This window comes from Sus scrofa, chromosome 4, assembly GCF_054392235.1.
Source record: "Sus scrofa isolate SSC_HxYL_T2T_F1_AM1 chromosome 4, Sscrofa_HxYL_maternal_Yorkshire_Landrace_v2.0, whole genome shotgun sequence".
In the NCBI taxonomy this organism is placed as follows: domain Eukaryota; kingdom Metazoa; phylum Chordata; class Mammalia; order Artiodactyla; family Suidae; genus Sus; species Sus scrofa.
In genome coordinates this window covers 113,080,436-113,105,419 of record NC_139386.1, presented here as the reverse complement: position 1 = coordinate 113,105,419, position 24,984 = coordinate 113,080,436, and the positions used below count along the sequence as shown (strand labels likewise).

Here is a 24,984-nt window from a genome sequence, read left to right as displayed (position 1 = left end):
TGAGGTCTACTCTGATCATCCTAGTTACAACTCTATTGTTTCTCACTTTTTAACATACTCTATGTTTTACTTATCTTCTCCCAATAGAAGTTAAACTCCACACCCGCAGGAAGTGTTTTGCTTTCTTCACTGATGTGCCGAGCATAGTCTGCCATGTGGGAGGGGGTAAATACTTGCTGAATTATTGAATTCACTCCACCCCCACCATAGAAAGTGAGGTAAAGGGGTGAGAGATGGGGAGAGGGGATAATGGGCTCTCACAGCCCTTCTCCCTCATATCTGCCTATGGGATGTCTGCAGCCTCTTGGCAGCCAGCTGCACCCTGTCTGGTCACACTTCCGAGTCTCAAACACCGACCACCCCCAACCCCCCAGCCAAGAACTGACAGTGAGTTTGGGGTTGAAGAGGGTGGGCAGCTTCCAGCGCGTTGTTTACACCGGGGCTTTATAGTTTAACTAAAGACACCTGGGAAAGAGGGGCTCCGCAGGAGAAACTGAGGCTGGAGAAGGGGTTGGGGCCAGAACCCAGGCAGACTCTGGAAACTCTGTTTACCTCTCAGTAAGGGCCACCCTACCTTCAGAAGCTCTACCTGCCTGCTTAGGAAGTGCTGAGGAAAGAGGGAAGTCAATTTCTACAGCCACCACCTCCACACCCCTTCCCAATTTACCACGCCCCTAGGCGGTGAGCAAGCTGGCGGGGGGGCCGGGGGGGGCGTGGGGTGGAGAGGAGGAAGGGTGGAAAGGTGAAGGAAATGGCTTCGGGGCTTCCACTTTCTCAGCAGGACCCCCACCCTGGCCTCTGGATCGGGAAAGCTGCCCAGCTGTTTCTGATTCTTTCGTACTCGCAGCCCCGCCCGAAGGGGTCGGGGACCGAGGCATCGGGAAGCAGGGCGAGAGTAAGCTCAGGGGATCCCGTGCGGTAAAGGGCGGGGAGTCCGCAGGTGTGCCCCTCCGCTTCGGCCATGGATTCCTGGTCAACAGGCGGGAGGGTGGCGTGAGGTCGGGGGCTGTGCATAAACGTTGTGTGTACTCGAGGGGTGCGGCGGGCAGCGGATAGGAGTAACTGGAGGCAACGAGGCGTAGGTGAGAGAAGCCCCTACCTGAAATTTGCTGCCCGTGGCACCCTTGTTGGCAGCGATGGAAAGGGAGATTCTCCCGTACTCCCCGTGGCGTAGATTCTACCCATTTCACAGAAGCGCGAGAACGAAGAAAGGACACGAGGAAATGACTGCGTCCTCTGTGGCTCACTCCAGTGTCACTGTAGGTTAAATGACAGAGGAAAATGTCTGCAGCTCCCCTCACTCTGCACTCTTGGCCATCACCCACGGAGGTTGGGGTTGAGGAATGAAGGCGCTAGGACCCGGCGGCGCGGCCTCGGCAGGGACTGGGTGCTCCGAGAGCCAAAGGGCGCCACTGCGCCCGGTCGCTTCCACCTAGTGCAGGTGAGGGCGCAGCGCAGTGCAAGGGGAGCCGAGGGGCCGAGGCGGCCACCACAACTAGGGCGCCTCGGAGCGCCCAGGGCTGGTGCGGGCGGAGCCGCCCGCCCGGCCGCGTGTGTCCCAAGCCTCGGCCCCGCCCCGCGCCGTCCAATGAGAGCCCGCGGCGGGAGGGGCTGTCCGCACACTCAGTCCGTAGCCCCACTCAGCGCCGCCGACCCCCTGACACCGCATCCCAGCCCGGACAGCGCGCCCCAGACCCCGAGCTCTGCGCGCCGCCGTCGGCTTCCGGACACAGCTCCCTGCGCCCCTTTCTGGGACTTGACGCCCGCGCTCCTGCACTGTAGGTGCCCCTAGGTCTCCAGCCGCCGGCGAGCCCTATGGCGCCCCAGGGGGGTGAAGTAGTAGCGGCCTGAGTACCCTCAGCCGGTGCCCCGTCCACGCCCTTTCGGGCCGCGCGGCGGGAGTCTTCGGGGAGCTATGCTGAGGCCGGGTGGTGCGGAGAAAGCCGCGCAGCTGCCCCCTCGGCGCGCCCGCGCCCCAGTCCCCGCGCCCAGACCCACGGCCCCCGACGGCTCTCGGGCTTCCGCCCGCCTAAGTCTTGCTTGCCTTCTGTTGCTGCTGTTGCTGCTGACGCTGCCGGCCCGCGTAGACACGTCCTGGTGGTGAGTGTGGCTCTCACGGTTGGGAGGGTGAGGGTGAGGCTGGGTTGGAGAGGCCAAATACGCTCAAAGGTAATATACAGCTCCTGATACCCGATGCTCTGGAGACCAGGTTGTCGCTTTGATGGAATTAAGAGACGATCCAGGCAACACTCTCACTTAAGTCGTGAGGGGCGCGGGCAAAGGAGGGCAGGCAGGAATAGAGGGGCGCCGCTCCTTCGTCTTGGTGATGTGGGCGCTGGGTATTTGGAACAAGGTCGCCCGGTCTTCCAGGCTTCCCAGACCCCCTCTATTTTAGCGCAATCCTCTTAAGGCAAGAGTTACCTTTTGAGTTTCTCAGGATAGATTCAAGAAACCGGTCGTCCATCTGGGGCCTTCGGTGGCCATCCAAGAAGACCTTCTGATCACATAAGATTGTTCCCCCCCACCCCGCCCTGAGACGTGTTGAAAGGGGCAGCCTGGCATGGGGGGACAAGCCTCTCGCTAGTTTACCCCAACCCCATAACGCAGTAAGGCTTTGGTGAGTCAGCAGCACCCAGGGCAAGGTTTAGAAATGGTATTAAGGCAAAAACTACCCCATTAACTCCCACAATTTCAATAAACAAAGCACTTGGGTCTGCATACTTTTAGACATTTTGTCTTCAGCCTCTGTTTTAAGGTTGTCACTTGGAACCTTGATATCTCCCCCGCCCTCTCTCGTTCTTTTTCTTCCCCTATAGTCCCATCTCCCATCTTTCCCCTCCAAGAACTTATGGAGTCTCAAAGCATTAAGGGATCCTCTCCTTAGATTTCTTGCAGGGCTTAGATGCCAGACACTCCACAAGCCAGCACATGAGGCAAAAGGAATTAAAAATCCACTGGCTATCTTTTCTTTTCCAATTCCCCCCACCACCACCACTTCCACCTTCAGCTCTGGATGGCACTCATTTTTTTCTCCCAGGAGTAAGAGCTGTTCTCTCTCTTCCCCCACCTTCCGGGGGCCGGGCAGGGGGAGAGTTGGACTGAGAACTGACTGTCTTCTCATCTTTCCTCTTCACCCCACTAATCAAACTGGCCTCTTGGACTGGGCTATTGCCCCTCTCTGCCCATTCAGTGCCCCCCTTCCTTTCCTTACTCTGCCCCTCCCCCAATCCTCCGCCACCTCCACAAAGTGCTGTCTCTTCTCTCCTTGCACCCTGTGGCTTCTCTCCTCTGGACTTGGAATCTTGGCTGGAAGGGTGAGGGGTAGCTAGCTGGCTGAGGGGCCAGTGAGCTTGGGCTGCAGATTCCTATCATTTCAAGATGCGTCTTTCTCCATCTTCATTACCCCCACCCCACCCTCCGTTTTCCTGTTTGAGAAAATCTTTTTTATCTCCGCAGTGTTAGGGAAGGCGGGGGTGGGGGGGGTGGGGGGGTGTTCCTGCATGGGGGAGCAGGGAGGCCCATATCTTACATCTGGCTTGAGACATTCCTTTAGAAAAAGAAAAGAAGGGGATGAGGAGAAAAGAAAAGGATTTCAAAGTTCAGAGTGAGATCAAAGCCACCCTTTACCTTCATGGGCTCAGTCTGGCTGGGGACTTGTGTCTTCAGTGCCCCAGTAGAGAAAGGATGAAGTAACCACTGGGCATCTTTATCCATCCCAGATGACAAGTTGATTTTAGGGACTCTTGATTGCTTCTTACCAAGTTGGGAGGCAGTCTTGGTCCGCTTGATGTTTAGGTGAGGAAGTGACACTCTAGTAATTTCAGCATCCTGGTAGTGGTTCCTGAAGACTCAACTGGGGTTCTTCCTAGTCCCCATTTTGTCCCCTTGGCTACTTCCTCTCCCTTTTCCTTTCTCCCTCTACTACTCTCCCCCCATGTGGTTCATATTAAAGATTTTGGAAAAACTCCTGGGTGGAAGAGCTAGCTAAGGAGGGAGGCAGGCGGGTGATATAGAGGGATTTAGCAGTCCCTGTGAAAAGGAGGAAGGCAGCAACAGAACCAGGATGGGCAGTGAGTGCAGAGGTCATTTCAGTCTCCTTGCCTCACACAGGTCATAGCTGCAGGCCCCAGATGCCTGTCTCAGTGGCCAGCACTTCTGGGATAAAGTGCTGCTTTCTAAAGGCAAGTCAGGCCCCCAGAGTGATTATCTCTCTACTTTAGGGGAAAAAAAAACAAAAAACAAAAAACCGTCAAGTCTGATATTCTGTACAACCGCCTGAAGAGATGCCTATGTGTATCCATGTCCAGCTCTGGAGCAGAAGGCAACCACTATCACCAGTTTACAGTCTGATCTTCCTCACAGCCCTTCCCTTTACTCTCCAACCACTCCTTTCTTCTCCTGATTTTTAACTGGAGGAAATGGATGGTCTCCTTAATCTACGAAAAAGAGAACAAGAAATAGGGGTCTCCTGGCATGTGCCTACCTATACCATTTAGTATTTTTTAGGGGACTGGGTGTAGGGCATCACAAGAGCAGGACTGTGTTCGTGGTTTCACAGAAAGAGGAACAAAGTGGTACCATGATGTTAACATTAGTTATCGACTACAGCTGCCATTTAATGAGCCCTTACTAAGGTCCAGACACTATGGCTAAGCACCTATAAGCATCATCTTCTTCAACCAACATGATACTCTATTGGGGCAGATACTATTATTATCCCCATTTCACACATGAAGGTGAAGGATAGGAAGGGAGTAGTAAGAAACTCAAACCAATTTTGGAGCCAGGCTGGTCTACTCCTATGCCTCTCTTACCCTTGGAATTGAAAACAAACTTGGACTTTGTTCACCCAGTTCTCTTCTGACTAGCCCTGATGGACAGAGCTGGATATTATTAATCTCCATGAACCTCAGTTTCTTCACCTGTAAAATGGCAATCTCTCCCTCTCATAGGATTTTTGGGTACAAAAAATGTTTTGTGAATTGTAAAGTACCATATAAATGATATTGCATTATGATATTCAGGAAGGGTAATGGTTTTATCCCTGTGTTCAAAGCCCTGCATAGACTGAGCTAAACCACACACATACACTATGGACTGTGAGAGAAAGAGAGTAAATAAAAAGAGGATCCCTGACCTCGTTAAAAAACACAAACCTAAAACATCTGCAAATAGGCTGCCAAGATCAATAAGGAGTAAAGCTATAATTGAAATGAAGTTTATACCTAAGTAGGGGGAGAAAGGAGTTGGGGATAAATCAGAGCAGTTAGGTATTTATTCAACAAATAGTTATTAAGTACCTGCTTTGTGCCAGACAGTGTTCCAGGTACTGGGGACACTGAAGTGAACAAAACAGGCAAAAATTCCTGCCTTCCTGGAGTAGTAGTAGTCCTAATCCTCTGGAGATGTTAGAGAAATGCTGGTTCAGTAGGCCTGGAATGGGGCCTGAGGCTCTGCATTTCTAACAGATTCCCAGGAGATGCTACATGGCTCTTCTGGGGACCACACTTTGAGTAGCAGGGGGTAGAGTATGGTACAAGTCACTTTGTCAAAGGAAAGTATGTGAATTGGTCAAAAGCAGGTGAGGAGAGCATTCTGGAGCAGGAAGCTGGGAGTAAGTAAAAATTCTGGAAGGGAAACAGCTAGAGAGTAAGGGGCATCTCACCCTTCTACCAGCCCATCAGCCAGAGATGCCTTAAATCTATCTGTGCCCCTAAGAGCTGAGCTCATTGCTTGGCACACGGTAGGCATTTTGCAGGCATGTGCTGAATGGATTGGGCCTTAGGCTGTTTTACTGGAGGCCCCCAAATTGACTACAAGTGGCTGACCACTGGTCAGGAGGCAAGTGCCCTGCTCTGCAGAATCCTGAAGCAGCTCCTTCAAGGGGTAAGGACAGAAGGAGAGAAAATTATACTCTGGTCTTAGATGCTGAACAGATGTTCCCACGCCCAGTGAGGATGTAAGAAGAAGGACTAATGTGGGCTGCAGCAGAATGGAGTTAAGTCAGACCACAGGAAGGACTTTTTACCAGAGCTTGGCCTGCCCCACTCCAGACTGTCTCATGAGGGCTGGATTACTGGTCTCCCATTCCCATCCAACCCCCCTCTTCCCAAGCCCCAGTTAAAAAAAACAAACACCCATTGCCTAGAGCAGTACTCCAGACTGAACTGGGGAAGCAGAATGGTGGTGAGACAGGGACAGGCTCCAACTCCAACGGTCTTGATTCTCCAAACAAAGCACCGCGGCAGTGGGTGTAACCCCCGGCTGTGCGTCAGGCAGCCCTTTCCGGCCAGGCCCAGCCCGGGGTGTTTATTTTGTTTGTTCCTGGAAGCTGTTGCCCTGATGGACAGTGCTGGGGACTGATTCCATGGGATTTGTTAGTGGTGGACCAGCCCTCTCACCCCTCCCCCGGGACAGATGGGCCCCATCAGCCCTGCTGAGTTCCAGAAGAGGCAAGCATCAGCCCTCCTTGTGTTTGTTTGAGTTAGTGTCACCACTGGGGATCCAGTCTGTGGGTGAGGGCCGGGTGTGCAAAGGCAGAGGGTGGGGAGTGTTGCAGAGGACATAGAGCCCAGGGCAGTCCAGCTTTTCCCTTCTCGCCACTGGCTGCCCTCCCTCCTCCTTATTCACTTATAGGCCCTTTGGGGGCCCTTCCTAAACCACAGGCTCATCCACAGCCCAAACCAAATCTTTTCTGTCTGTAGTAGCAGCTACCCTCTGTAGCCCCAACCTGTTGAAAAAAGGGGAGGGAAGGCATCCTTTGATGTGTTAAGACAGGAGAATAGAGAATTCCCAGCAAATCAATGCAGGTGCTGGGTGTTTGAGAAATAGAAAGGGAATGAGAAGTGGGTGTGAGAGTCACATCGCAAACGGTGACCTTATGGGGAGAAAAGGTGATGATGAACTCCTGCCTTCTCTCTGAAAGGTTCTTCCTGAAGCTTGTAGTGGAGTCCAGGGCTAAAAGTGTGTGAATAAAGAAAAAGTACTGCCCTGAGAAAATTGAGAATGACTCTAGCAACCACCTGTCTTTTAGTAGCCCACCCTAATGATCTGCTAATAACTGTTCACACTGGGCAGACTGGGGACTGGAATATAGGGAGTGTCACCCTTTTGCTTGATCTTGGCCTTTGGCTTCCCACTGGAAACAGCCCTCTGCCTGTGCAGGTCCATCCAGGACACTGTGCCCTGTGAGTTGGGCAGGATGATTTTGAATGACTCATTCAAAAGTCCATAGGGCCTGGAAGTAGAGTATGGGAAAGAGAGTTAGGGAGGGGTCTTCTTCCCCAGACCTCAGGATTGGGAATGAGGACTTTTTGTTACATAGGTCTAATTAGAGCTGTAAACATTACTCAAAACTGCCCACTCTATCTCTTCCCACTGGCCCCTCCCTGTCTCCATCTTTCTTCCCCAAACTATGTCTTTATGGACCAGCCATGCAGGACGTGTCTCTTAGATGTGGGTGTAACAATGTTGTCTCAGACTCTCATTTTGTTAGTTTATTTTTCCATGAGGCTCTTAATGTTTATTAAATAAACAGGCAATGGGTTTGTGTGACATGCCCACAGCTTCTGTGTATGTGACACATGCCTGGCCTGTGTTCTGGGAGTATGTGTCACTTTGGCCCTTGGCTGGGTAACTGGTAATGGTGGGAGACCACTCAAATACTCTCTCTGCAACTACTTAACTATTTCTCCAGAGCTTGTGGGGATCAGTTCTCCCCACTGCCCTTGGGGAATATGGGCTGGGGGGAGGGAAAGGAACCTCTCCAAGGTCTGAATGCCAAACCTTTCCCCTCCTTATTCCCCTAATGCAGAAAAAAGCCGGATGCTCTGACAGGGCCATCTCCACCTTGCAGGTACATCGGGGCACTGGGGGCTCGAGTGATCTGTGACAATATTCCTGGTCTGGTGAGCCGGCAGCGGCAACTGTGCCAGCGTTACCCAGACATCATGCGCTCGGTGGGCGAGGGTGCCCGAGAGTGGATCCGAGAGTGTCAGCACCAGTTCCGCCACCATCGCTGGAACTGCACCACCCTGGACCGGGACCACACTGTCTTTGGCCGTGTCATGCTCAGAAGTAGGGGCCTCTTCCACCCTGCCCCAGCTCCTTCCCTTTCTATGCTTGGGGTGGTGGGTGGGTAGGGCAGGCATGAGCCCCTCTCTCCTCTCCTACACACTACTTCAAAATCAGAGAAAGGATTAGGGGCAGAGCCCAGGATACAGTTGGGAACAGATCCTCAGTACCTTAGCTATATAGGCAGTGACCCCTCTAAATCCCCGTGTTCAGGGATGACTGGTCAAAGGAACAACATTCCTTGTACCTCCTTCTCTCTTCCTCCCCAACCCCTAGCCTTCAGGTTTCCATATACTGTAAGGCTGAGGACTGGAAATGGTTGTTCTGTTCTTACCAACACCATCACTACCCTCACTCAACCCTCCCAACACTATAGTAATGGGAGCAAGGGATAAACAGAAAGGTGATATGTAAATATTTGGAGAGTGAGTGGCTTGGACCCAGCTCAGCAAAAGAGCTAAGCAGAGCTAAACAGTAAACTAGGAGAAGGGGAATGAGATGAGAATCTGGAGGTGGCAGAGAGACAAGAGCGATGATTCAATTCTCAAGAGCAGGGAGGGAAGAAAGCAGGCTGGGGAAAGTAGCATGTCTCTCCAAATAGGATGACCCCTGGGCTGGGGTCTCCATTGTAGGGGAACTGTCCAGCAGAGTGGGCCTGAAAAGGCCTGGAATGTGGACTGAGGCAGTCTTTACTAAGCTGGGGTTGGCACTCTGTAGGGGGGAATGATTCACTGTGAAGCTTTTCCATGGCTGGACCCAAGGAGTTTGGAAGGAAGCAGGAGTACAGGTCAGCCCAAGAGGTCAGATATACAAAGAAGCAGACAGAGAGTTGTGAGGGCTGAGGGGAACAGGCTAGCTACTCTGGGGAATGCTCTGAGAAGGGAAGAGTACATTGAATAAGGGAGGTACAGGGGTTGACCTGGGAAAGAAACAGAGAAGAGGTTTCAGAGTTGGAAGTTATGTGGGCTGAGGAAGGGGACAGACGTGGGCCTCGTTCCTGAAACACATTTCTACCTTTTTCTCTAGGTAGCCGGGAAGCAGCATTTGTATACGCCATCTCATCAGCAGGGGTGGTCCATGCTATCACTCGTGCCTGTAGCCAGGGTGAACTGAGTGTGTGCAGCTGTGATCCTTATACCCGTGGTCGACACCATGACCAACGTGGGGACTTTGACTGGGGTGGCTGCAGTGACAATATCCACTATGGAGTTCGCTTTGCCAAGGCTTTTGTGGATGCCAAGGAGAAGAGGCTTAAGGATGCCAGAGCTCTCATGAACTTACATAACAACCGCTGTGGTCGCACGGTCAGTACTCATGTTTGCATATGTACACTCATATTTTCTGGGGGTGACCTGTAGGTATGACCATGGACTGAATGTGAAGGTGGAAGCGCTGAAGGCTTGTGGGTCACCTCCAAAAGCCCCAATCCCTGGAACAGCAGCAGTAAACACAAGGGATCTTCAGAATGGCTAGGTTCAATCTGGTGCCTGAAGAGTCTTCACATAGGTGGGAAGTAGGGAAAGGTGGAGAAAAGACGAGAAATTTTTTAAGAAAGAAAAGAACTGTATCCATAAAGACTGAGGAGGATAAGAGCTTGCTCTGGTCAGTTCATTGGCCTTTGAGCACCTCCTACATGCCCAGTACTGTGCTGGAAAATGACATGCAATAAAATTGGAAGGCATGGTAACGTGAACTCCAAAACACATGAAAACTAGAGGATGTTCCAGTATACGGTAATTGTGAACAGAATCCTAATTCTTTTTCTTTTAGGGCTGCACCCGAGGCAGTGGAGGTTCCCAGGCTAGGGGTTGAATCAGAGCTGTAGCCGCTGGCCCACGCCACAGCCACACCAGATCTGAGCTGCATCTGAGTCCTACACCACAGCTTAAGGCAATGCTGGATCCTTAACCCATTGAGCCAGGCCAGGGATACTAGTCAGATTTGTTTCCACTGAGCCACAACAGGAACTTCCAAGAATCCTAATGCTTTAAAGTTCAAATGGGCTATCATGAAAGGAAAGCACTGTTGGTCCAGGAAGGTTTCCTAGAAGAAGAGGTTCATGAATTCGATCAGGAAGAATGGGTGGGATCTGACTGGGGAGAGCACAAACAATGGTTCCACCAGCCAATGGTTCAACTAGGCCAGGACTAGCCGACCTCAGGGCATTCATGCTTTTAGTCTTAGAGATGACTACACAGTACCCTGACTGGCTGCCTCTCCATCACCTGCCTTCCCACCTCCCAGGCTGTGCGGCGCTTTCTGAAGCTGGAGTGTAAGTGCCATGGCGTGAGTGGCTCCTGTACTCTGCGCACCTGCTGGCGTGCGCTCTCAGACTTCCGCCGCACAGGTGATTACCTGCGGCGGCGCTATGATGGGGCTGTGCAGGTGACAGCTACCCAAGATGGTGCCAACTTCACAGCAGCCCGCCAAGGCTATCGCCGTGCCACCCGGACTGACCTTGTCTACTTTGACAACTCCCCAGACTACTGTGTCTTGGACAAGGCTGCAGGTGAGTAAGGAAACAGGTTGGACATGGAGCCCCAGTTCTTAGTGCAGGCACCCCTGGTTAATCACAGTCTGTTCAGCCTCAGAAGTTAGGGGAGGAGGTGCTGCTGGAGGAGTCAGAGGAGTCAGAAAATGTTGAAATAAGAGTGTTGATTTATGCCTCAGTCTGCCAGGCCCAAATGTGCCCGAACAGAGAGGAGAGGACACTGAGCTCCTTGAGGCCTGAGGTTATTTATCACTCCTTCATATCCTGAGCATCTGGGATACAGTGGGTGCTATTCAGTGAATGTTGAAATAAATCACTCATTTTCAGTACCAAGCAGTGTATGGGCTATACAGAATCATAAGGCGCAGGTTAAGTTCTGGCTCTTTACAATCTAGCTAAAGAAATGAGATATAACAGGGAGTTCCCATCGTGGCGCAGCTGAAACGAATCCAACTTGGAACCATGAGGTTGCGGGTTCAATCCCTGGCCTCACTCAGTGACTTAAGGATCCGGCCTTGCCATGAGCTGTGGTGTAGGTCGCAGACTCAGCTCTGCAATGACTGTAGCTCCGATTAGACCCCTAGTCTGGGAACTTCCATATGCTGAGATTGCGGCCCTAAAAAGACAAAAAAAAAAAAAAAAAAAAAAAGGAAAAAAAAACAAAGAAAGAAATGAGATAAAACAGGCAGACAAACGCAACTGAAAAAGAGGGCAGTTAAGGAAAGTTTATTTGAAAGTGTGGAATTTAAGCTGTTTCTTGAAGTGTGGGGATTATCTGGGTAGCCAGAGAGAAGAATAGGTGAATACTGTCTACACACAAGGAGAATGGTAGGTGGGAAAGCACATGATCTGTTCCAGGAACAGAGAGCAGATTAATCTGACTTAAGTGGAGGTTTGAGGTAAGGGAGATTAAAAGTAGAAAGATAGAGAATAGACCATGAATGACCTTGAAAGGATTTATCCATTGTACTGCTACTGAAGATTCTAAAATGGAGTTGAGGAAGCAAGGAAAGAGGTAATAATTCCTCTATAGGCTCTTCTCTATAGACTCAGCAGTCAGGACTTGGGTAAGGCGAAGCCAAAAACCTTAGCTAGCTTCCCTACTATTTGTTTTCACCTAATGCATTTGTTCCTGGAGAGGCAATTAGCTCAGAGCAAAACTAAGCACAGAAACAGGATGAGGCACTACCCAAGTAACAGAGAAAGTAGTTTGTGTACTTTGAAGAGTGCTAGGAGAAAAAAGGTTGAAAAGCACCTGTGATTTCCTGCCACTAAGTTTTTTTCTCCCCATGTGGTATAATTCAGAGGGCCACTCTCTAAGTGCCTAGATATCATTCCACAACATCCAAGGTGTAAGCCTATGCTATCATCCTAAAATGCACCTTTGGGGAAAGATCTTTGGAATTAGAAGGGAGGATGAGTCGTATGTTTGTTGGTTTTTCTTAGAAGCATAAAATTCGATCTCATAAAACCCAAAGTGGAGCCTGGAATTCAAAGGGTACAAGTCATCCCAGAAGGGAGTCTGGAGCCTGGAATTCCCTCCACAGCAGTACTGCCCCAGTGAACTTTCTGTGATGGTAGAAATGTTCTACATCTGTGCTCTCCAGTACAGCAGCCACTCAGTCACACGTGACTGTGGAGCACCTGAACACTGACACCTATGCCTTATTGAGGAACTACCTATTAAAATTTATTTAATTTTAATTAACTTAAATCTGAATGACCACATTTAACTAGTGGCTACTACATTGGACAGCTCAGCTCCACAGTGTAGAAGAGGCTTCCGGTGCATAAGAGAATGACTAAGACCCAGCCCTTGGAGGTAGAAGGATAACATATATAGGAGACCTGGTCAGCCCAGGCTCTAGAGCAGTAGGCTCCTAACATTTTGGCTTATATACCCCTATCATTTAAAAAAAATTAAGCATGGTACCTCCAACATATGTATATTTACTTGTGAATTATATCTATGTTCCACTGTACTAATATGTACATTACAAAACATAAATACAAAGCATAAATATTTTATTTTTTTGCTTTTTAAGGCCACACCTGCAGCACATGGAGGTTCCCAGGCTAGGGGTCGAATCGGAGCTATAGCTGCCAGCCTACACCACAGCCACAGCAATGCAGGATCTGAGCCACATCTGCGACCTACACCACAGCTCACGGCAACGCCAGATCCTTAACTCACTGAGTAAGATCCTGGGATCAAACCCGAAACCTCATAGTTCCTAGTCGGATTAGTTTCCACTGCGCCACTCCACTTCAAATTGATGAGAAAAAAAACAAATATAGAAGTACTAGCATTTTCTGTCCATACCAGTGGAATTTGGAGACTACTGCTATAGAAATCAGTTAATTTAGTCCCTTTCTTGAACCCCAGGCTAATGACTTTCCCATCTCTGGGAAAGGGTTGAAGTATTTACTAGCATCCATCCTATCCAAAATTCTAGTGGCATTGGTGGTATAGTGTTGCGCATAGCTACTTTCCAAAATTCTATGATTTTGTGATCCTTTGCAAAAATCATTCAGAATGAGGTTGAGAGCATTCTCTGTATAGGAAGATAACATCATCCCTACCCTTAAAGATTCCAACTGTAAGGGATAAGGCAAAGGATATTTTTTAGGAATTCCTTAGCATTACTGGCAGGAAACATATCCCTAATCAGTTCACCTCCTCAGCTGAACAGAGATTATAGATATAACCATCTACTGAGTTAGGTGCTATTACCATGTCTCTTCATATGAGAAAACTAAATCCATGAGAGATTAACTGACTTGCTGGATCAAAGGGGGATAACTAAGACCCAGCTAAGTAAAACTGACAACCGGACATCAGGCCCATCCTTTTAATGACCATGCTAGATTACTTTACTGCATAGCACAACTTTATAAACTAAGGTCCAAGATACTAACACATGGTAGCTGGACTGGAGTTTTAACAAGACTTTTTAGAAAAGGTAAATTATAGGAGTTCCTGTCGTGGCTCGGTGGTTAATGAATCCTACTAGGAACCATGAGGTTGTGGGTTCGATCCCTGGCCTTGCTCAGTGGGTTAAGGATCCGGCGTTGCTGTGAGCTGTGGTGTAGGTTACAGACATGGCTCGGATCCTGCGTTGCTATGGCTCTGGCTTAGGCCAGCAGCTACAGCTCTGATTCGACCCCTAGCCTGGGAACCTCCACATGCTATGGGAGCAGCCCAAGAAATGGCAAAAAGACAAAAAAAAGAAAAAAAAAAAAAAAAGAAAAAGAAAAGGTAAATTACAGGCTAAGTTTTTTTTTTTTTTTCCCACTTTTTATTATGGACATTTTCAAACATAAATAGAGAGCCCTCACCCAGCTTTAACAATTATGGCATTTTAAAGCTAAGTTTTGCTGGAGATATGGAGATGGGTATTGGCAGAGAGGGCATTGCAGGAAAAGTCAATGGTCTTTGGGGACCCTTGATGGTGGGAAGAAACAAGCCTGGTGCAGAGGGCAGTGAGGCAATGATCATTTTGGCTAGTGGGTATATTTTCAGGAAAAGGGATTCTTTATGGTTTCCTCAGGAGGATGTGGGTAAGGGAACCCAGAGCAGCTGAAGTAAGAGGTAACTTGGTTCTCTCTCTCTCTTCCCCACCTCAGGTTCCCTAGGCACTGCAGGCCGTGTCTGCAGCAAGACATCCAAAGGGACAGACGGTTGTGAAATCATGTGTTGTGGCCGAGGGTATGACACAACTCGAGTTACCCGTGTCACCCAGTGTGAGTGCAAATTCCACTGGTGCTGTGCTGTGCGGTGCAAGGAGTGCAGAAACACTGTGGACGTCCATACTTGCAAAGCCCCTAAGAAGGCAGAGTGGCTGGATCAGACCTGAACGTATAAATACCTCACTCATCCCTATACTTCAAACCTCCTGACTCAAAAGCACAAGATCTTCGCATGCACACCTTACTCCACCTTCAACCTCGGGCTGCTACAGCTTTTATTTAAGGACTTTGAGAGTACTCCAGAGGGACTCCGGTGTCCTAGCTGGTTCCTTGGCCCTGGGAAGAAGTTGACAGGGGATGTAAAAGACCGAGCAGCTCCCCGACTCCCCACTCTGGAGGTTAGCAGGGAGAGTGGAAGAAGTAGGGATCTTCAGAGTGATTGAGTTGCACTAAAGCACATGGTCAAGGCTTATTTTTTCTTTCCCTTGCACTGGCTTCCTGACACTTCTTTTTTGTGCAAGAGAAAGGGTACCTGGAGAAAACTTTTTTTTCCTACCTGGCTAAGGGTAGATGGGACAGAGATGAAACCACTATCTCTTCCCTGGGTCAGTCTGAGCTAACTGCCTGGGACCCCAAAAGAAACTCTTAGGCTGCAACATTCTTCCCATATTAAGAGCCTGGGATTGCTAGGTAAGAGTTAGCGATAGTGGACAAGGTTCCAGTCACATGCTCATTCATATGTTTATAAACTGCTGTGTTTTGTAGGAGAAAAAAATTATATAACTATACAAATATACATTTTCTCCCAATCTCTCCTTTTCAATCTACATCAGCCAGCACTGCCTCTTTTGCTCACTTGCTGCCTGTTCAGAGTGAGTGGCATGAAGTGTCATGCTATACCTAACAGATCTTTAGAATATTCTTGAATACTCCTAAGAAAGAGTAACTTAGTAGGTCTTTTCTACTTTTAAAACTCTCCATGCATTATTCTGGTGGTCAGACAGGTTTGGGAAACACTAAGTAAAAGATATGTAACTCATAGAGGGTGGGAGAGGGTAATAAGCCTGATTTCAAGGGCCCATATGAGGCATCAGTGTATACTAGGCAGGTAGAAATCTCTGGCTTTGGCAATTTTAGGAGAGGATGCTAGCCTTTGAATCTGGGAGAAGAAGCCAGTGCTTTCAAAGGGAAGGAGAAAGAGGGCTTGAGGCCAAAGTGGTAAACAGCTTAGAAAGCAGCCTTTCCTCATTTATTCAACAGTCTTTATTTAGTGACTCTCCAAGTCCTGGTGATTATTATCCTTCACTCCATGTTTGGCTTAAATAGGGTAGTTCTGCTTTGCTACTGCCCATTGCCTAACTCAGCTTGCAGTAGTAGAGTCTGCAGAGATAGCAGGCTTAATAAGCTAGAGGAAGGTCACAGAGTCCCCAAAACCATCATGCTCTATTTCGATGTGACTAGACAGTGGTTATTTCTTGCCTATTGATATTTTAAAGGAGGAGAATGGTATAGATCTTTGCAGCTAGACCTGGGTTGAAATCTCAGCTGTGATAGTTACTGTTCTTGATATTTTGAGGAAGTTACCCAAAATCTCTGGGCCTCTATCTTCTAATCTCTAAAAGGAGGATATGAACATATCTAAGATACAGAGTTTTAATTATGCCCAAACTCTAGCCAGTAGACCCTCTTACCAAAGGTCCAACTGGTCTAGCCCATCCTGACTTCTCTCAGAATCTCCAACTCAGGTAAGGTATTGACAGCAGGCTGTAGATTAAAAAGCCTACATAAGGAATTTTGAATACAGCACACACACACCCCCACCCGCCTTTCCTGAGTTCCTCTCCAGCACCCCTTGGGGGTCCTCATGTGTTTGTGGAGCGGCTTTACTCTGCAAAGGCAGCAAAAGGATGGTGGAGCCATAGCTCTGGGCCATAGGGGCAGATTTATTTGGATGATAGGACTAATATTTGTGTAACCTGCTGAGACCTATGTGGGAGAGTTTAGGGTGGTTTTTCTTTTGGTGAGGGGGTTTGCTCTGGTTTCACATCCATTAACACAAAACATGAGCTAGTCAGGGCCCTTGTGGTCTGCGGTGAGGGGATTCCTGTGGAGAAATGGGACTGAGTGAGTCAGGCCAGGGGAATGTCTTCCTTGCAAAGTGGAGTCAACTAGATAACTGATGAGCCAATGGTGGGATTAGGGAGGGGGAAATTGGAGGGGAAAAGAAGAGTTTCTCACATCTTGAGCTGGGATTAAGAGAAGGAAAGCTCTAGGGTAGTGGGAAGGCAAGGGGGTTATAGTCAGTCTGAACTTAAGAACAGAGTTGAATGAATTACAAAAGGGTGCTGTCCTGTATGCTGGGCCACTGGGAAGAGCCACAGGTCCCAGTTAGCTTCAGCTCTCACAGAAACATCCAGAAACATAAATGATAGGCTTTCCATGGGAAATCAACCTGAGCTAAGTCTACCTGTGCTCTATTATTCTTTTTCGGTTTTTATCCTATGCAAGGAAGTGGGCCTCTTCTGGCACCTCATGCTGCTCTGTGCTTTTCCCTGAGGTCCAAATTCTAGTTCATAAAGACTTAAAGTTTTACAATTTCCTATAAATGGTTAAGGGAAGAGCAAACTGTCCAGAGTGTGAGAAGTGTGAAAAGTGAGGTCGATAGTGAGAGAAAAGAAGTCCATGTAAGCCCTGCCACTTACGGTTCTTAGGCTATGTGGCTCCTAAAAGGAGTAATGGCCAAACAATTTTTCCTCTTATTCTTTAGCTTGTCTCTGCATTCCGACTGGCTTTAGACAACTGGCATCCATTCTGTACTATACAAACAGAAACTAATTTATTTGGAACACACAGCAAAATGAGAACTTTATTTGGTACAGTCAGGGCTCCATTTAGTTTTGCTGCCACTCACTGCCTCTAACTTCCACGCCCCCCACCCCTCCCCGACGGTCTATCTCATAGCCCTCATAGCCGTTTGTCCTTCAGATCAGGAGTCTCTTAGCATGCCCCCTCTCTTCAACTCCTTCCTGTTGGTCTTCATTTCTTTTAACGATTAATATTTAGGTAAAATGCATTGCAAAAATGCTACTTGGACACAAGATTAACTTAAAAGACAGTATCCTTAATGGAAAAAAAACAAAAAAAAAACAAAAAAACAGTATCCTTTAAGGATTTTAGAATCTTTTAGAGAAGACACATGATTTAAGTACCTCAGCTGCACATCCTATAGCCAATTTCTCTTATATAAGAGTAAGAATGTCAGCTTTAACACAGCCCGGTAGGAGTTCCCATCATGACGCAGTGGAAACAAATGTGACTAGGAACCATGAGGTTGCAGGTTCGATACCTGGCCTTGCTCAGTGGGTTAAGGATCCGGTGTTGCCGTGAGCTGTGGTGTAGGTCACAGACAGAGCTCGGATCTGGCATTGCTATGGCCCTGGTAACAGCTCTGATTAGACTCCTAGCCTGGGAACCTCCATATGCTGCAGGTGCCACCATAAAAAAAGACAAACAAAACAAAACAAAAAAACCCCATACAGACCAGTAGATAAGAGCCAACTTATTGCTAGCCTTGAATAATAGCAAGAATCCATACTCTTCCTTAGAGTGACGCTGGAAAAATGAAATCAGGGATTTAAGATTATTTAAAAGAATCAAGCATTGCCTGGTCCTGACAGTCTGCTTGCAAAAAGTCTTGTAAGTCTGACTCATGACTACTCACTGCCTCATTTCTCTTCCTCCCTGTTACAGAAAGTAATTTCTTCTCCTTTCTCTCACCTCTCTTAGCAAGCATACTAACCATTAAGTCCTTTGCCAAATGCTCAGAATGGGTTTCTACATAGCTTAATAGAAAAAAGATAATAAGGATTTTTTTCTCTCAGCCTCTCTGAGTTGTATTTAAATGCCCTCAGTGGTCATACGGCAGAAGCCCAAGGGAGGATGCCAGGGAGAGTATGTTTCTCATCCCTGGGAGGCCGTCGGCCTGGCTCCTGCAGCCAAATTACAGCACCAGAGAACAATGTAATGCATTCCTGGGCAGGTCGGTGGGACCCTGGGCGCCTGGGCCTTGTGGAGAGAGGTGCCAGACACAGAGCTCTCCGTAAGCAATCCTGCAGAGCCTCCCCCTGGGTGCAGAAATGAAATACGGGAGAGCTTCACATTACACAGAGACCTGTAGCTCACACCTGGTTATTGATGGCCTTGGTGGAGGCCTCTGCCCCCACCCTCCACTTGGGAACTGCTTGCTACTATGGGGGTTGGGCATCTTTGAAGCAATGTTAGAAAACAAGAAAGAGATGCCTCCTTTTCACCCCTTGCCTTCCTTGTCCGTCTCTGCACATCCGTGAGAATATATATACACACATGGACATATAAATAGGTTCTCTCAGGCTGCATAAGTGTTCTAGTTATCCTTCTTCCTCCCAGCAATAAAAAAGAATAAAAGGAGTTCCCATCCTGGCTCAGTGGAAACAAACCCAACTAGTATCCATTAGGAAGAGGGTTCAATCCCTGACCTCACTCAGTGGGTTAAGAATCCAGCATTGCCATAAGCTGCAGTGTAGGTTGCAGACATGGCTTGGATCTGGCGTTGCTGTGGCTGTGGTGTAGGCTGGCAGCTGTAGCTCTCCTTAGACCCCTAGCCTGGAAACCTCCATATGGCATGGGTGCGGCCCTAAAAAGACAAAAAACCAAAACCCCACTAGATGTCAATCAAAAACTTCAAAAGTCATACCAACAACAAGGGTTTAGCTATAACCAAGGAATATTTAAAAGGTATCAACTGGGCGTTCCTGTTGTAGCTCAGTGGGTTAAAAATATGACTGGTATCCACAAGGATACCTTGCCTTGCTCAGTGGGTTAATCAGGCGTTGCCTCAAGCTGTAGATGCAGCTCAGATCTGGTGTTACTGTGGCTGTGACACAGGCCAGCATCTGTAGCTCCGATTTGCATGGGAACTTCCATAAAGGCCACAGGTGCAGCCCTAAAAAGAAGAAAAAAAAAAAATCCTTATCAACATGCAAACAGCTGTTCGGTTTGGGGACTGGTACTCCTGTGGGAGGTGGCAGGGGAAGGATACAGAAAGGGCACGGAGAGAAGAGAACAACAGTAGACAATTCCCTCCCAAGCAGAGTAGCTGAGCCCATAGAACTCTCATGGCTGCTTCACGCTGGAGAGAGTACAATTCAGGCCCTGTGTGCCGTGGATGAGCAGGCAGTCTCCTGTCACTGCATGAGGTATGATTACCAAGCCTGCTGCTCATGACCTGCTGTTGTTTTTAACTCTTACTAGGTTAGAACACAGGATACCTTTGGGTTCCAGAGAAAGGCATGAGAGGGGAACAAGAAGTGGCTCTGCTAGAGTAAATATGTTAACAGTTGCTGCACCAGGCTGAGCTTTCCCAGAAGGTGGTGATTGGCAGGTTTCAGGCCATATCAGTAATATGCCTGTCCCCGGCGCCAAAGGTCAAAGGGATAGAAGAGAGGGAGTTTATAGGTGCATTTTCCCACTTCCTGCTTATGGCTCAAATGGCCTCTGACCAGCTTTGTGGTTATTCCTCACAATGTTTTAGCCATCCTGAATTTGAGAAAGCAAGGTAAGCATTCTCCTCTTTGTCCCCTAATCTAATCTTAAAATTTGTCTTTGCTCACTTTTTTCTGCCAATGAGTCTATGGATGGAACTGCTGGACATGGGAGTTCCCTTTTTTTTTTTTTTGGTGAAAAGAAGCTGAAATCTGGTGACTGTACTTCAGCACCACCAGCCCTTGTAAACAGACTTGACCAAACAGAAAAACTAAACTGGGAGTTCCTGTCGTGGCGCAGTGGTTAACAAATCCAACTAGGAACGATGAGGTTGCGGGTTCGATCCCTGCCCTTGCTCAGTGGGTTAACGATCCGGCGTTGCCGTGAGCTGTGGTGTAGGTCGCAGACGAGGCTCGGATCCTGCGTTGATGTGGCTCTGGTGTAGGCTGGCAGCTATAGCTCCGATTGGACCCCTAGCCTGGGAACCTCCATATGCCGCGAGAGCGGCCCAAGAAATAGCAAAAAGACAAAAAAAAAAGAAAAAAGAAAAACTAAACTGAATAAAAACGGAAGACAGTTTAACCCACAGCTGTTCTATTGGACAACTTTCAAGGTGGGGCTCCCCCAAGAATAACTGCGATGTTTATAAAAAGGTTTTTCACGTACAAACGCTTTAGCTTATATGTAATTGTCTCACCAACCCTGTGAACTAGGAGTTACGCTCATTGCACAGATGCCACTCAGAGAGGCTCTGTCATTTGTCCAAAGTCCTGTGGATACTGAGTGGCTCAGCCAGAACTCAAGGCAAGGGCTTCTGACTTCAAATCCTATGTGTTCTCCTCAAAGACTGAGGATGCCTAGGGCTGGAGGCACCAAAATCGCAGCACCTTTAGAACAGAAACTGATACAAAATATCCTAGGAGAGTTTATATGAGCAGAATTGACAAAAGGAACATCTTAGGCCTTCCATAACCTCACCAATGAATCCCCTTTTGGCCATTTCTGCCATTAATGCCACCACCACCAAATGATCACTATACGAAGTAGTCCATATTTAATCAGCTCCGGCTCTTAATTGTTTCTTTTTTCTTCTTCAGACTAACACTTGAAATTTTTTTTGTTTATCTAGTCCTTTTAAAGTGATGTTAAATGTATAGACAGAGCTGAAATAGTCATGAGAAGCTATGAGAGGAAGTTATTGAGGTTTGGGGCTTTTAAAGTATATATCAGAATTTCCTTTGAGACTTCAATCTTTTTAAAAATGCTGTCAACCCCTGTGCTAGGAAAATAAGAATAGGGAATGAAAGTGCTAACAAACTGTCCTATCCCAGGCCAGATGCCTACTAACAGCCTAGTAAAGGTCCTCTAGCCAAGACAAGCAATTTATCTACACCAAGGCAAGGAGTATCTACCCTGCAGAGAAACCCCTGCAAGATGAGGCAGACAACAGATTTTCACTTGATCAAAAACTTTTGCTGCTCTCAACCCCTCCTCCCCTCCTCATTCAAAATCCGGACTTCTGTTTAGGTCCGAGACAGTGAGACAAAGCAGCTCCAAGAGATGATGTGAACAAGGGGAACCCTTCCCTGTTCAACCCTGGAATGCATTCCAGTAGAGACAGCATAAGCCCTCACACACCCCACCTATCCCACTCCTGCACCCCAACCGTGAAGGCAGGAGGGAAAAGTGCAGGAACACAATGTTCATCAATCACAGATCTGGGATGCTGCAGCTCTGGGCCCCCACTTGATCAAGGGAAGAACACTTCATGCCAACAGTCTACCTATAGTTAGGATTTCTCATAGAACAAATCTTTACTTTTTGGTCTATCGATCTTGGCTCTCACTGTTCTCCCTGCTTCCCACCCCCACTGCCTCCGCATGTGGGCTCAGAAGTCATCATCTAAAGAATTCCATTGCTCACCTCCTGCATAGCAGCACAGCCCCATGAGGCCGCACACCAGATGGAGGGGATAAAAGTACGAGGTCATGGCTTCTAGCAAGAGGCTTTTTCTTAAACTAACCCTGACTCCTGGAAAAGAGGCAGAGCAGGAGAGTGTCGGGTGAGCTGCTGACGACAGCAGCTTCAGAGGTCTTGTATAAAAAGGAAGGAAAAAGCTAACTTGGCTTTCAGTGGAAATTTCCCTACTTTGGGTCTCACATCAACTTCTTGAAGGTGTATGAATAGAATGCAGAGAGTGTCAAACCAAAGGGTTAAATCCTTCCCAATTGTAGGGACCTATTCAGCAGGCTGCCACACACATGCTGAGGAGGAGGCCAAACCCTGAACACATGCCCTGTTTCTCCAGGAAAGTAACTATGAATAAAGGGAAAGGATATGGAAGGTGGACTAGAACTTGGGAGAAAGTGAAAAGGTTGCTAGCAGGCCTTCAAAGTGTTTGTATATAATATACAAAGACAGGGGGATGGAAGAGGAACATCATTTCTATATCATTAAGCTTGCTGGGTGACAATGAATACAAGCAACAATTACAAAGAGACAAAACATTTTAAGTAACAGACTAAGAAACAAGTCTTAGAATAAAGGAATCAGGTGAATAAGATTAATCGGGCTTTCTATAGGAGGTGGCACTTTTTTTTTTTTTTTTTTTTTCCCTTTCTTTTTAGGGCTGTACCTGCGGCATATAGAAGTTCCCGGGCTAGGAGTGAAATCAGAGCTCCGGCTGCCAACCTATGCCACAGCCACAGCAGTGCAGGAGCCAAGCCGCATCTGTGACTTACACCACAGCTTGCTGCAACACTGGATCCTTAACTCACTGAACAAGGCCAGGGATAGAACCTGAATTCTCATGGACACTATGGTGGGTTCTTAGCCTGCTGAGCCACAACAAGAGCTCCTAGCTAGTGGCTTTTGAGCTGGCTTTTATTTTTTTTTCTTTTTTGGCCGAACCCATGGCATATGGAAGTTCTCAGGCCAGGGACTGAATCCAAGCTGTAGCTGTGACCTACATCACAGCTGTGGCAACACCAGATCCTTAACTCACTGCTCCAGGCTGGGGATCAAACCCTCACCACCACAGAGACAATGGTGGGTCCTTAACCTGCTGTGCCACAGCAGGAACTCACCGAGCTGGATTTTTAAAAGATGAGGTATGTCCTGGTTGAGAGCAGTCAGAGGAAGGCATTCTAAATAGAAGGAACTAGTTTATGCTGAAACTTAGAAGAATATGCAAGCAATATATAAGGAATTTCAAGCGAGTACATATTATATACACTGGGGAATACAAAGAAATTAGAATGCTGAGATCAGGGCTTAAACAATGTGAGGTGACTGCATGTGCCCAGACTGTCAAATGGCTCAGTCTCCTGTAGAGCCACACAGCATCTTGACCTATGTCAGTAAACACCAGGGCACCTATGGGAAAACACAAAGATGAGCCCATTTGTTACAGATATAGGGACTGGAAGAGAGCTACGCTGTAAAGCCCCCCAAAATGCTAAGTACCATAACTACAGCTCCCTATCATTTGCAATTCTGGGCTAAATGAGAGATATCGAATATCTCATCCAGAACTGTGATGCATTTAATATAGGCTTACAGGCACAAACCCTGGCATAAATCTAGGCAAACTCTTAAGAAATTAGAATGTAAAAAAGGAAGTCTTCAAAATAGAAAATAACATGTTTCTTTCCCTGACTCCCAAACTTAAAACTTGAATGGTCCCTTGTATCCTGTTTGGCATACTGGACTTCTGAGGCTATAGTACATTCATCATAGTGAATAGGAGGGGAGCTACAAAAGAGCTTTAGGGACTGTAAAATCAGTTCACTAATAAGTCAGAGGATAGTTCTGCTGTACTACAGGCTGCCAGAGCAACAGCCAAAGACAAGATAAATTCCAATTTCATAACTTCGAATTAGGTCTCTGGCTTCTTTGCATTGTTGAAGGCAAAAGCAGCTATTTATAGGGCTTCTGTCCTGCTTCCTAAATGAAATTCCCTAAGGACAAAAACCACCCGTTCTTCCAGAGCACTTTCCTGGTACCACTTTCAGAAACAGAATATTGAAATGTATATATATATATATATATAAATTATATTTATGAACAATGAATAAGCCCAAAGGTGAGCAGTATCCTGTTTCTGCTTTACTTAACTGGTACAACTTAGTTTTGCCTCTGGAAGGGAGGCAGCTACTTAACAGTGATAGCATTTGTTGGTATCATCTTAGTTTTTCCCTCCTCTCCTAGGTAGTTTATAAAAGGTGATTTCTGAAAACCTTCACAATAGAAAAGCTCCAGGGTTTACATTCAACTGTGACACCACTATGAATTCATTACGAAGCATGTTTCAGGTTGCACTATAATTTCCCTATGTAACATAAACCCATGGAATCTGACATAAGCTGATTGCTCATGCTGGTTATTTTATTTACATTTCTGAATGGAAAGGATTTTAATACTCATAAGGTATCAAACTGACTTATTATTTTTCATCTGTTCTCCCAGAGCAGCTATTATAAAATAGGCATAGAGACAGAAGTCTCAACTTGTATGACTGGTTAAGCAACCAGAGAAAAGTTACTGCTCAAAAGCAATTTTTTAAAAAATAATTCAATACAGAACTTAAGGCCAAATGAGTTATCATTACTCTCACTGCCATCTGAAAGATGAAGTGTTTTTTTAAAAAATAAATATGTTCGCTATCTTCATCAAAGTTGTATGGGAGCAGGAGGTAGTTCATAGAAACTCAGGGGGCCTGGAGTTTACTTAAGTCTTTCCCTAGAGACCTAATGTTAGCAGACGAAGCCTAGTATAAACAGAAGTGCAGGTGAATGCAAGACAGTGGACTCCTCACGAACTAGAAATATGAATGTGCCTCTTTAGCAGCATGTTACAAATCAGACTTCTGAATTGTCATCATCTAACTCACTATTTGGAGATGTATGTTCTGTTCACATAGCAAAGAGTAATAGTTTCTGTTTATTTCAGTAGATAGTGCAAGCTCAAATAAATTGCTAGAGAAGTTACAGTTACCAGTAAACTCCAAAGGCTGATCTGCTGTCATCTGCATCTAAATCTTTGTTCAAATCATCCCACTTTTTCTGCTGCCACACAGAGTTAAATAAGTATACTCTCCAACCCTCTAGTACAACCTTGGACCTACTATTTTACTCAATACACTTTCATCACTTTACCATATTATTGATTACATGCCCAACAGTGTAAATTCCAAGGACAGGTTCTGTGCC

At 47.2% G+C, this 24,984-nt stretch overlaps 2 protein-coding genes across 37 annotated transcripts in view; one reads left to right on the top strand and one right to left on the bottom strand.

The window, feature by feature from the left end:
• The window catches only part of ST7L (suppression of tumorigenicity 7 like), a 187,498-nt gene that overhangs the window by 86,126 nt on the left and 76,388 nt on the right, over window positions 1-24,984 (bottom strand). For 4 of the 34 annotated variants that reach the window (XR_014844487.1, XR_014844486.1, XR_014844485.1 and 1 more), the window contains one exon: window positions 1,100-1,257. The exons of 18 other annotated variants lie outside the window; for them this stretch is intronic. Coding sequence is in view for 6 of the 16 variants with exons in the window: in XM_005655448.4 (XP_005655505.1) it covers window positions 23,126-23,149 (24 nt within the window). In the remaining 10 variants the exon portion in view is untranslated. Of the gene's footprint in view, window positions 1-1,099; window positions 1,258-2,044; window positions 7,238-17,089; window positions 23,150-24,984 lie in introns of those variants that run through there. 12 more of the 34 variants (XR_014844495.1, XR_014844498.1, XM_085023610.1 and 9 more) reach the window with 6 other exon arrangements.
• Window positions 1,660-15,063, top strand: WNT2B (Wnt family member 2B). 3 transcript variants are annotated; one of them, XM_003125849.6, is made up of 5 exons: window positions 1,660-2,100; window positions 7,856-8,076; window positions 9,100-9,377; window positions 10,318-10,582; window positions 14,192-15,063. In XM_003125849.6, the coding sequence occupies exons 1-5, from the start codon at window positions 1,916-1,918 to the stop codon at window positions 14,419-14,421; spliced, it is 1,179 nt and encodes a 392-aa protein (XP_003125897.1). In that variant the 5' UTR covers window positions 1,660-1,915; the 3' UTR covers window positions 14,422-15,063. The 3 variants fall into 3 exon arrangements, with proteins under 3 accessions (XP_003125897.1, XP_013843612.1, XP_084879796.1); XM_013988158.3 differs by having other exon boundaries at window positions 7,814-8,076; XM_085023670.1 differs by lacking the exon at window positions 10,318-10,582.

What these genes read in the sequence shown, in the direction of transcription:
- WNT2B (XM_003125849.6), top strand. Translation starts at nt 1,916, where the DNA reads ATGCTGAGGCCGGGTGGTGCGGAGAAAGCCGCGCAGCTGCCCCCTCGG. An exon ending in TGGCCGTGTCATGCTCAGAA is followed by an intron (nt 8,077 to 9,099) that starts GTAGGGGCCTCT and finishes CTTTTTCTCTAG; the next exon opens with GTAGCCGGGAAGCAGCATTT. An exon ending in ACAACCGCTGTGGTCGCACG is followed by an intron (nt 9,378 to 10,317) that starts GTCAGTACTCAT and finishes CCCACCTCCCAG; the next exon opens with GCTGTGCGGCGCTTTCTGAA.